This window comes from Colobus angolensis, unplaced genomic scaffold, assembly GCF_000951035.1.
Source record: "Colobus angolensis palliatus isolate OR3802 unplaced genomic scaffold, Cang.pa_1.0 Scaffold475, whole genome shotgun sequence".
NCBI lineage: Eukaryota > Metazoa > Chordata > Mammalia > Primates > Cercopithecidae > Colobus > Colobus angolensis.
In genome coordinates, this window is record NW_012118210.1 from 844,474 (window position 1) to 856,838 (window position 12,365).

Here is a 12,365-nt window from a genome sequence, read left to right on the forward strand (position 1 = left end):
AGTTCTCCTGCCTCAACCACCAGAGTAGCTGTGACTACAGGTGCACTGCCATGCCTGGCTAAATTTTTTTATTTTTATTAGAGATGGGGTCTCACTATGTTGCCCAGGCTTATATAGACTGATCTCAAGCTATCCTCCTGATATCCCCCTCCCAAAGTGCTGGGATTACAGGCGTGAGCCACTGTGCCTGGTCTGGGCTTCACTTTCAACATGAGAAATTATTATGATCCCTCAAATTTTAGTGCCCTATTCTTCCATGTCCTGCCATCTAGCACACGCCCTAAACAGAAGGAAATCAAATGAACCAAGTTTTCCTGCTTGTTTCTTCCATTGTCCTCCCTTCATTCCTCTACCTTAAGGCAGTAAATTCCACCAAAGGACCACACCTTGGCGTTGTAGTGTAAACAGAGCTAAATTCTGAACAGCCCAGAGGAACTGATTTTCTAGTCTTTGGAGAGTATAGCAGACATGGAGCTGTGCTTTCTCTTTTAAGAACAGATTCATTGCCCAGTTGTCAGGATGCTGTTAGCTGACAGCTTCCAGCCACCAACTCCTTCCACTCCACCTATGTTTGGAGGGGTGCTCAGGCTCTTTTTAGGGTGCGTTGGCCTAACACTAAGCTAGGTGGGAATGCAAGGGCCTAGCCATTCCCACCCAACACTGGGTCTCTGAACAGGCAGTTTTTGCTCCTGAGAGTCCACTGGGCTGGCAGAGGCTCTGCCAGGCTGCAGCCCCCACACAATTCCACTTCTTCCCTTTCCCTGTCACAAGCGTTAGTGCTCTCTTGCCCTCTCCGGGGACCTAACAGACACAGAGATGCCAGCCATTTGCAATGCATGTTTTGTTTTTTCTCCACAGAGGGCCTTTGATAGGCTTCAGAAAGTCATCTTTGGGTGACAAGATACTTGTTTTTGTAGCATAAAGATCTTCAGCACAGATTTCTTTCTCATTCTCTTATTCACAGAAGTGGAGAGGCTTGGTTCCCATCAGGTGTAGCTAGTGTTTCTCAACCAGGAGTGCATACCAGAATCACCTAGAGACCTTTTCAGTGTGCAAGTAGTCAGGCTTCATGTGCGAAGCTAGACTTGGTGGTTTGCGATGTACCCCTGGTTGAGAACTGGTGGTTATAGCATAAAATTCTCCCTTGTATGAGCCTCTTTCAGAGATGAGCATTCATCCTGCTGAGGATCATTCCAGAAGCTGAACATGACATTAAGTGGTCAATTAAATGATCCCTAGTTTATTTCTTTTATTTTCTAGAGACAAGGTCTCGCTATGTCACCCAGGCTGGAATGCAGTGGTGCCATCATAGCTCACTGTAGCCTTGAATTCGTGGGCTCGAGCGATTCTCCCCGTTCAGCCTCCTCAGCAGCTGGGACTACAGGCACACACCACCATGCCCAATTAATTTTTTTTATTTTTATTTTTCGTAGACATGGGATCTCGCTATGTTGCTCAGGCTGGTCTCATACTGCTGGCCTCAAGTGATCCTCCCACCTTAGCCTCCAGAACTTATTTCCAGATATTTTTATAAGTTCAGCTAGTAGTGCTGCAGGCGCATTTCAGAGCATGATGAATCTTCTTATAATAGGGGAAGGTGTCGGGAACTTTGGCATTATTTTTAATTTTGAAGATTTACATGAAAACACAGAAGTTATGGGGCCATAGATTCCCTTTACCGAGTAAGGTTTGGTAAAGTAAAGAGCTTTGCATTTACCTTCCAGGGAACCTGGAAATAAGGCTGCTGCATCCTGTCCTTTCAGGTTCCCTGTGTCATTGCAGGAGGCTGTACTCATGCTCATGTTTTGTTTCACAAGCTAAGTCCCTGACAGCATCAGCTGGGATCCCAGTCTTCTCTCATGTTACCCGGTGAGAACTCACTCACATAAATGTCAGGGGAGAATACGTGGCTTTTGTGTTCCCTGGATCACGGAATAAAATCCCCTATGATGTTCTGTGTGCATATTTGGCTTTGCTGTTCAGTTCCAGGAGTTTTATTTCAAGGCAAAGCTTGTATCTGAAGATGCCATGAGCTGAGATTGTCTAGGACTGAGAAGCCCTAACTTCCTAAGGACACTAATCCTAGAAAGAAGAAAAAGGGGGCATTCTTCCTGAATGTGAAATGCACCCAGAAGGAACTGCTTGGTATTTAAAAAATACTTCTCACTCTATCTTTAAAGCCAAAGAGAAAACACCGAAGTCCAAAGGGAATGCAGACAGACTGACTGCTATGAAAACTTTCTCTTAGCAAAAGTTACACCTTCCCTAAGGGACAGCTGGAGGGTGGAGTAAGCTGAGTGAACTGGGGAAATCAAGGCTCTGCTGAGCTCTGAGGTGTGAAAATAGTATAGAGGAAGTGGCTCCTGAGCGCACACCAAGCTGGGATACTCAAGGAAATAAAGGGGAATTTAAGTGACTGTGCTGAGACTGTTTCTGGATGTTTGGCAGCACAGGATTAAGTATTAATTTAATGCTTCCTGAATCCAACACATGCTATGCTCATTCTTTAAGTGCATTAGGCAGAACTTGTGAGTTAAGAGAGCTGCCCTCTGCATGAGTAGGCAGCAGGGCCCTGTGGCAGAGGAGAAGCTGCCTCTGCGTGTGAGCGTGGCCTCATCCTCCCGCCCACTGACGCGTAGCAAGGCACGCACTGAACATCTCAGGGCGTCCCTCTCCTTCTTGCAGGGTTATTTCAAGGATTAGCTGAATATGCATGTTGATATGGTTAATAAATTTGCAAAGTGCTATGCAAATGTGGGCTTTTATTTATTTTTTAGAGAAAAGCCTCACATCAGGATTGGCTGAGTATTACCCAAGCAGCACAGGGCCCAGTGGATGGACTCCAGCTCAGACAGGCAGACCTCAGTTGAAATCAATGCTCCTCATTTACCTACTGGGAGACTTCAGAGCAGTCAGTCAACCCTCTATGGCCCAGTTCCCTCGTACATCAAATGGGGACAATGATCATACCTACCATGATGCATGGTGCCCAGTAAATGTGCACTGTGATGACTGTAAACCGGGGCTGTCACCAAAAGTAAAACCATGACACAGAGGAAGGAGGACCCTTGGCAGGAAGTCTTGGGGAGCTGGTGGAAAGTACTTCCAGGGAAAGCCACCCTGCTGCAAGGGCCCATCCTAATGAACCATCAGCTTCCTAGAGGATGGCCTGGCTCTGAGTCAGGAGGAGAAGCCGTTGCTCTTGTCTCAAGGCCTATTTCTGTCTGTCCATATCAACTATACAGCAATTACCCCTAGACAGCAGAGCTCTCGGCTATAATTCTGGAAGTAGCATCATAGAGTGTTTCCAGGTACAAATTCACTTGTAACAACTGTACATTCACATCACACAAGGAGGACGCGACATGCAAAAACATCATCTCAAAATGGAGCACAGTCGAATTCTGGGGTGGATGCAGGTGGTGGGGAGGGAGGGTGATGGATGTCAAATGTCCAGCCGCACTTGAGATAATTCCTGGGCTGGGCAACAGCAATGGCCCTTGGCTAAGGCACATTCCATTATGAGTGGAGTGGGTTTATAATGGAATGACATGGATGGTTTCTTATAATCAGAAAAGCACACTGACCTTCACACTACACAGGTGCAGCAGCATAATGACCCACCACGTGTACGCGCATCAATTCCTGGGGAAAAGTCCAACGAGGTTAACTTAGCGTGTATCCCAAGCAAACAAAATCAGCAACATTACCCGCACAAACAACATTGTTCCCCCCACCCCTGCCAAGATACCTGGCCTGGGCAACCGACGTGCAAAAGGAAACATCACACAAGGACCACACTCATTTTGATAAAGTGGATAAAAAGTTGCAAGCAACATTATTCTGTGCCATAAGTAATTTGATTTGATTTTAAATTTTAATTTAAGGAATGAGACTCATGGGCCTAGAAATTTTTTTTCTTTTTCAAGAAACAAAGATTTGGTGTAGGTGTTTGTGGGGAAAGAGAAGTTCTGCTCTCCCAGCCGTCTGAGAAGGCCACCTAAAAGCATCCTCACATATGATCCACTGCTGAAGCTCCCTCGACCACAAAGGAAGGGGAATCTACAATTAAACTGCTGAAAATTCACTGCCTGTTTCAGTGCCCTTACTCCCTCAGGCATTTACTCAGATGGGAAAGACTCAAGAAGTGCTGTCCCCTTCCACTTGTTGTCCTGCGGAGTGACTGTCACCACAATCAACTTGGCATCACTGGTCGCACCATTGGCACTTTAGAGCTACCATGTCCAAAATTAGCATATAGGACTTGAGCAGAGATGCCAGGCATGGGAAAGTTGCTGATGGCTTCGTCTATCAGGGCCCTCTTAATCCAGGTACTGTTTTTGTTCATGAGTCTTTATTCTGATTTGATAACCTCATCTTCCTTTGGAGTTACAGTCACCATGAAAATAATCAATATGGACTGATTCCAGAAAAAAAGCAGTCTACGATGTCAGCATTCCCAAACCCCGATGAAACCTGAAGCTTTGCTGACAAATGAATTCGTATAAGAAACGAGTAGCAAGCTTGCATTCTGGGTGCAGAGATTATGTTCTCAACCCTGGTCCAAGCAGATCTGAATAGAAGAGGGAGAGAATTCAACATCCATGTACTGAGAACCTGCTGTGTGTCCAACGCGCTGGTGGATGCTACTGGACTTCTCAGTGGTGATGCACACCATGCAGCACCCTTGCTCCTTCCTACCCCCTGCCACAGCCACTGGCTTCCTGGCTGGTTCTCAAGCTGCCCCAGCTCTGCCCCATCTGCAGGCTCCCCTGCACTGCCTTCCCCCTTGGAGAAGGGCCAACTAGGAAAAGATACAAGAAGGAACACACTAGGGCCATGTCCCTGCCTCTGGCCTTAGTTACCATGTGAACATTGCCAACTCTCCAATTTCTGTGATAGGTCAGAGCACTCATCTGATGTCCAAACCCAGTCCTCATCCACTGGAGCTTTGCGCAGCCACCCCAGCACCATGCAAAAAAAAACTCAGGGTCTTTATTCCTATGCCCACGCCTCCCTTAAGAGTCCGGCCTTAGTCATGTTTCCTTCACCTCTTAGAACTCCCTGTCAGGAACTTGGACAGCTTTCTTTCTCCAGTCCTCTTTTTCCATCCTTTTTGTCCAACCAAGCACTGAGTTCATCTGCTCCTACCTCTTAATGGTTCTAGAATTCATCTGCCTCTCACCATTTCTGCCTCCTTCCGCATGGACCAAACCTCTCTCTCCCACTCAACTCCCATGGAGCCTAACCAGCCTCCTCGTCTGCACCTTTGCTCTTAATACTGTCTCCACAATGGACAGAACATTTTATTGAAAAAGGAAACCTGATGTCGCCCTTCCTTGTTTTAGTGGCTTCACACTTCCTTTAGGCTAAAGCTTTAAATACCAGTTTGAGACTTACTTTATACAAACATGCAAAGTGGATCTGGCCCTCCCTCCTCCCTGGCCTCACTGCTACCTCCCTCCTCCTGACCTGTGACACTCTGTCCACTTGGGAATCCTACAGTCTCCAGAGGCACTTATTTCCCCCTTCCTTGGAGATGCCAGTGTGCTGTCCAGCCAGATGCCAGCCAGCTGCCCGACCTGAGCTGCCCTCAGCCCTTCTTCCTCTACACCCCTCACTTCTTGGCCTTCCCTGTGCTTCCCCTTCTCCCACAACAGAGGCCTGGGAATAGTACCCTGTAGTTATTATTTTTTGACAATTTTTAAAATAATTCTAATGAACTATTTATGTATGTATTTGTTTAATGTCTATCTTGCAAAATTGACTCAGAATTCTCTGGGAGCTGGGGCTGCCATCCTCAGCACTTAGCACAGAGCCTGGTACAGGGCATGCTCACTGTCCTAAGCCAAATGTTGACCCAATTAATTAAACACACACCTGCATGTACATTTGGAGAGTAAAAAGAAGAGGAAAAAAGACTATTCAAATGGGCTGTTTAGACATTATCTATTTAGCACTTAGCACTGGGGATACTGGTGTATTTCACTTTACAGTTTACTGTAAACTGTTTCTTTACAGTTTACTAATTGTTTAACTGCAAAGCTTGACTCTGGAAATAAAAAAGGAATGAGAGCAGAAGTGGAGACTTTATAAAGAAAGTGAATGGGGATCAAAAAGGATCCAGCTCCAGATCCTGGAAGCTTACCCCACTCCACCAAAGAGAACCTGGATGGAACCCTCTTCCATCAGGAGTAAACTGGAGCCCAAAGAAATGAAGGAATCAGATGGGGACCAAGTGACCTGTCTACACAAAAGTCACCTGATGTGTACTTCTACTCCCTGCTCTCAGCCCGCCTTCAGCTACACAGATCTGCATGGCCCCTTGCTTCTGCCATATGGGATCCAGCCTGACAGCAGCAAATGAGTGCACAGATTTCAAGTAGAGGAAATCCCCAGGAAATGGCAAGGAAGAGTATTAGGAATCAACAAAGTACTACTTGAAAATAACCTGAGATTAGATGATTCTTCCTTCAAAGGCACAACTGGTTTATACACAGCTATACACAGCCAGTTCTTCTGTTGGACTCAAGTGGCCATGACCCTCAGGAAAATCCTCTAGGAGTGCTCAGCACAGGGCAGCAGGAAGTCATGTGGGGAGGGTCCCTCTGCAGAACCTTGCAGCACAGCAACAGGAGAGCAGGGTGGTGTTGGAGGCCCAGCCCTGCCTAAGGCCGCTCCTCCATATGTCCTGGCTGCCGCACCCTGCTCATACCCTGTAAACCCCTGGCACCTCTCTAGAGCCCTGTGAATCAACCATCCGACAGGGCCTGTCACTACTTATCAGCACTGACTGGCAGTGACACCACCTCCGAGGCCTGATGCTCTGCCACAGCCACTAGGTCAAATGAGTAGAGTTAGGATTATTAAAAATCAAATGAGCCAAGCAGGATGTCACTCCTGGGCAAATATTGATCTGTCCCTACCCAAATGAACTAAGATTAAAAACCAAATATGAGAAAGCACTTCAGACCACACTGTGATTTATCATAGGCTGAAACAAATTGTTTCACTGTTTTGCTTCCCTCGTCTTTCATTCGGTCTGTCGTCTGATAAGTGGAGGATTTTTTGAGGAAGAGGTCAAGATCATTCATGGGTGGAATACATAAAAGCTAGCAATATAAAAGATGACATTTATTTATTTATTTATTTGAGACGGAGTCTCGCTCTGTCACTGCAAGCTCTGCTTCCCGGGTTCATGCCATTCTCCGGCCTCAGCCTCCCAAATAGCTGGAACTACAGGCACCCGCCACCACACCTGGCTAACATTTTGTATTTGTAGTAGACACGAGGTTTCACCATGTTAGCCAGGATGGTCTCGATCTCCTGACCTCGTAATCCGCCCACCTCGGCCTCCCAAAGTGCTGGGATTACAGGCGTGAGGTACCGCGCCCAGCAAAAGATGACATTTAAAAACAACTTTTTTTCCTAATTATAGAAACAAAGTACATTTGCTTTTGAAAAGCCAAGCCATACGGACTACAAACAACAGGATGAATGGTCACTCGGAAACCCCACCCTGGAAGAAAGCCAGAAGTCCTGGTTCGGGTAAGGTTCTCTTTTTTATGGGGTGGTTTGAGGGAGGCCCAGCCAGTGTGCCGCCTTCTGGGAGGGACGTGTGCCTACAGGTCTGGGCTTCTAAGAGGGCATCACAGCTAAGAAGCCTGGGAGTGGCTGGTCCTCAAAGGGGACTTGTGATATTTAAAAATAATTTACACTTATTTTAAGTGGGTGTATCTGATATCCCCAGAAATCTGGTCAGCTGGGGCAATTGCCCCTCACAAATCATTGTGACTATCAATTATTTTAAGTTGTCCTAAGTATAGACAATTGGCATTTAGGATTTGAGTTCCAGCAGGAGGTACCAAGCTGTAGAGATATTTAAAGACATACAATTCCTATTTCATTGACCCCAAACCCCTCAAGGAAATTTATGGCCCTCCTCTTCTATCAGGTAAAGACCCTAGCACGGTGTTTGCCGTCTGATAACTATTTGCCAACAGACCGACCAACCTGGTACACGAAGGAAGGAAGAGCCTATGTGTGCATTGCCATGTATGTGGTTAATTCCGGAAACGTCACACCAGACACCTTTGCAAAGACAAAGTAAGCTCAGTTGCACATATTTTGAAGGAGATTTAAAAAAATTTTCTTTTTCTTAGAGACCAGAAAATTACATTTGCTAATTTAATAAAACTATGCTTTATGGTGAGAACCCGAGAGGGGGGATGAAGAGTTTCACTAGACCTTCTCCCTTTTGACTGATGTCGCAGCAAGTATTCATCAGCCATCAGCCAGCCTGGATAGCAGGCCAAAAAAGCGGCCGTCTGGTCTCACGTTGGAAGTTCTGTTTTGAACTTTGTGACCTTGATTCCATCAGCATGACTTGGGGTCTGAATGATTTTGTTTTGTCCCAATCTATTTTCTTTCAGTTCCTTGTTTTGATCCAACATCAATTTTCAGGAGATATAAAATGTACTGTCATATAACATTATGGTGTTATTGTCACTGAATTCATTTTCCTGGGAGGAGGTCTCTTTATGATCCAATACCTAATAGCATCATTTCCTGTCAGCAATGACTTACGATGCCTTCCACATTCCCAGGCCCCTCCACTATCACAGAACGTCCCTCTTACGTTAGAGGGAAAAAAAGGCTTTGACAAATAGCCCAGGCTTTACTTGAAGAGCATGAACTTAGTGGTATAGCCAGTGGGCTACTCCTTTTTAAAGATATTTATTTTACTCATACATTTTTCGTTTTCATTCATTCATATATTTATTCACTTCTCTAGCATACCCATGGCTAAACAATGACACACAGGGAGAAAATAAAGATGGCTTCACTTTAAACTTCCATGTTCCCTAACTTCCCATTTGGCACTTTCTTCCCAATCTGAGGGACCCATCCTTGTTCTTAGATACACTGGTCCAAAGAGATCCAGTTTGTCCCTAAAGGAACAGTTCTAACTCCATAACCAGGCAACATAAATATGACCACCTGTGGGGGTGGCCTCCTCCTCCCCAGGACTTACTCCTCAGATTCTAATTCTGAGCACCAAAGGGAAAAGTCACATGAGAAGTCAAGCTGGGTCCTGGAGCCAAGGTGGTAAGAACAGGGTGGGGACAGCTTCTGGCCAGCACCCACTCTGGGGCCAGCGTCGTGGCCATGAGCTGGGACCCCTCCCCACCAGTTCCATCCCTCCCAATGCAGCACTTTATTGCTGCTCAGCCCAGAACTGTTTCCTTTCTTCCCTAACCTTCACGTTTCATCTGAGGTACATCTGTGATTGGCAAACACACATAATAGAACTCCATCCTTGAATAACTCCACAACAGAGCTGTCTTCTAAGAATAATAGCTAATCTCAGGGTGTTTTCATTAAAAACAGATTTCAGTGACAGACTATCAAAACATTTTCCTTTTACAAAAAGCAATATGAAAGGGCAGAATTATGCAAAGGATACGGGCTTCACTCTGCCCTGAGCAACCAAGGGCCCTCTCCTCTCCCATTGGCTTCAGTATCTCATTTAAATTTCCCACCATGGGTATGCAAGCAGACTAAGTCCTACTCAGCGCTTTTGCAGGCTCCAAGTGGAAAAAAAAAAAAAAAAAAAAGACTGGTGAACTGCATTTCTGCCTCTATTTTCAAAATCTGTCACCAGTTATCCTTGAGGGGTGGTTTGTTTGTGTTCTTGGGAGTTGGAGAGGTATTATCTAGCAAAACAGGCTCAGAGTCACCCAACATGCATTGACTGCCTCCCACATAGCTGGCATTGTTTTGGGCACTGCAGATACAGTGACACTCATCTCTAGTATTGATGTGACTTCCTATGTGCCAGGCACTGTTCTGAGTGCTGTATACATACTAACCCATTTGATCCTCACAATAATCTAGCGAGGCAGCTGCTATGACTGTCTACACTTTACAGAGGAGGAAACTGAGGCATGGAGAGTTGCTGTAATATGCCCAATGTCATGCAAGTAGTAAGGAGCAGAAGCAGATTCAGAGCCAGGCACCTGGCTCCAGAGTGCCCATGCTCAGTGGCCCACCCTGCAAAGACTAGTGTGGTCCCTGCCCTTCAGGAAGGGAGACACACTGAACAGATGAGCTGAACACACAACAAGATGTCAGAGCATTCCATTTAAGAGCTGAGGAGGGCTCCAGGCAGGTCTTCTCCAGTGATTTACATTTTAATTTTGGTCAGAAATACCTTTAAGACACTGAAGGCAATGTCCCTTCTCCCCAGAACCTCTGAAGCCCCAGCTTCCATTAGGCAAACAGTCACACTTTCCCTCCCCGCTCCCTCCCTGCCTCCTTCCTTCCCTCCCCTCCTTTCTTTCCTTCCTTCCTTCTTTCCTTCCCTTCTTGTTTCCTTCTTTTTCTTTCTTCCTTCCCTCCCATCCTTCCTTCCTTCCTCCCTTCTTCTCTCCCTCCCTCCCTCCTTCTCCTCTCTAGTTTTCACTTTACCTTTATAGTCTCTTCTTTCTGAACTTTATCATTGGGTATAGTTAGTTTTTTTGTTTTATTTACTATTGTGAAAGGAAAATAAATCTTGGGACCCCCAAATCACTAAGCCAAGAGAAAAGTCGAGCTGGCAACTACGGCAGGCAAACCTGCTTCCCATTTTATTCCTAAATAAGGCAGCTACAAAGATTTTTTAAAAGCTACATACCTCCCTCATAATGTGCCCACAAGGAAATTTCTTGTGGGCCTCAAGATCTTTACCCTCAAACAGTTCTGTTGAATTTCACCCTGGCAATGTAAACTGTGATAGCTGATCTTCACAGCTTACCTGAGACAAATGCATATTTGATTGCTTCCTCTGCCCTGTTGTTTATGTAAAAATGCAGATTCACCAAGCCAGACTACATTGAGTATTCAGCAAAAGGCTGATCAAGGACTCAAAAGAATGCAACCTTCTGTCTCTTATCTACCTATGACCTGGAAGTTCCTGCTTCAAATTTTCCTACCTTTCTGGACCAAAGCAATGTACATCTTAAACATATTGATTGATGTCTCATGACTCCCTAAAGTGTACAAAAGCAAGCTGTACCCCAACCACCTTGACACCATCAGGAGTGCAGCCTTAAACTTGCCAAAAGAAACTTTCTAAATTGATTGAGACCTGTCTCAGACACTTTGAATTCACACTATTTCATTTTAGCTTTTCTCCCCATGAATGGTTTTCCAAATCACTTAATAATTTTAGTAATTACTTAAATAATGATATAGATTAAGTAATCACTTAATATAATATATAAGATTTCTTATTAACTTGTGTCTATTTCAGGATTTTACTCCTATTGCTCTTTCTATTCATATGCCCACACATGAAGTTTTAGTGTTTGCATGTGTGTGTATACACGGACTAGCACATATAAACATATTTACTGTATATTTATTACATATATCACATTGGGTAGCACAGGTACCTCCATCATTAATTTTAATTTCTCATTTTTATAAAAGACACGGAGTCTTGCTATGTTGCCCAGGCTGTTCTCAAACTCCTGGGCTCAAGTGATCCACCCCTCTTGGCCTCCCAAAATGCTGGGATTACTGGTGTGAACCACCGTACCCAGCCCTTCATTAATTTTTGAAATAAGTTATCTTAGTAGTGCTTGCATTTTTGTCCATCTATTATCCAGAGAGCTGGTGACTGTGGCCCAGGGGAGTGTGCTGGGTGTGTAGGAGAATGCCCACACACCCATGCCCACACTCAGGACTCCCCACCAAGGTGCCAGTAGAGCCCAATACTCCAGAACATAAAGACTCACATATCTTGTTAGTGGGATTAAATTAAACTAACAAATGAATAGGGGAAAGTTTTACGCATTACGTTATCCTATCCATGAGCACCATGTCTCTGTACGGATTAAATTCCTGTTTTGATTCTTTAAATGAATCTTCATAGATTTCCTCATGTAGCTCATACAAAGTCCTGGCTGCTTGGTAGTCCATGTTTTCTTTTTCTTGAGTTCAAAATGTTTTCTGAAGTGATCATAGGCTTGGCCAAGGATGCCTCTCTTATTCCGCATTTTTAAAGAATAGTAGTCCCTTACTCCCTTCTGTTGTCTTTCATCAGCCTAGTATTTGGTCCCAAGTATTATCTTTAAACACGGTTCCTGGTCTGAAGTGCAGGCTGGGAGGGCAGGTAGGTCCCCAGTCAAGGGGGGCCAAACCTTCTCCCGTTGTGGCCACTCCTCAGAGCAGGGGGAACTCTCTGCGGATTTCACCCCAAGTAAGGTGCTGGGTGCGGGGGTAGGGGGGCTCCACTTATTCCTGCAGGGTCCCCAGGGACAGAGCTCCGGGCTCCCTTGGATATGGCTCTGCCAGTTCCAGGGGAGGCTCTCCTGACCTGA

The 12,365-nt window shown here is 45.3% G+C and overlaps 1 protein-coding gene across 3 annotated transcripts in view; it reads right to left on the reverse strand.

The window, feature by feature from the left end:
- HECW1 (HECT, C2 and WW domain containing E3 ubiquitin protein ligase 1) overlaps positions 1 to 12,365 on the reverse strand; it is a 469,289-nt gene that overhangs the window by 330,740 nt on the left and 126,184 nt on the right. For 2 of the 3 annotated variants that reach the window (XM_011958796.1, XM_011958795.1), the window contains one exon: positions 3,588 to 3,645. The exons of the other annotated variant lie outside the window; for it this stretch is intronic. In XM_011958796.1, coding sequence (XP_011814186.1) covers positions 3,588 to 3,614 — 27 coding nt within the window. In that variant the 5' untranslated portion in view covers positions 3,615 to 3,645. The remainder of the gene's footprint in view (positions 1 to 3,587; positions 3,646 to 12,365) is intronic. 3 annotated transcript variants of the gene reach the window in all.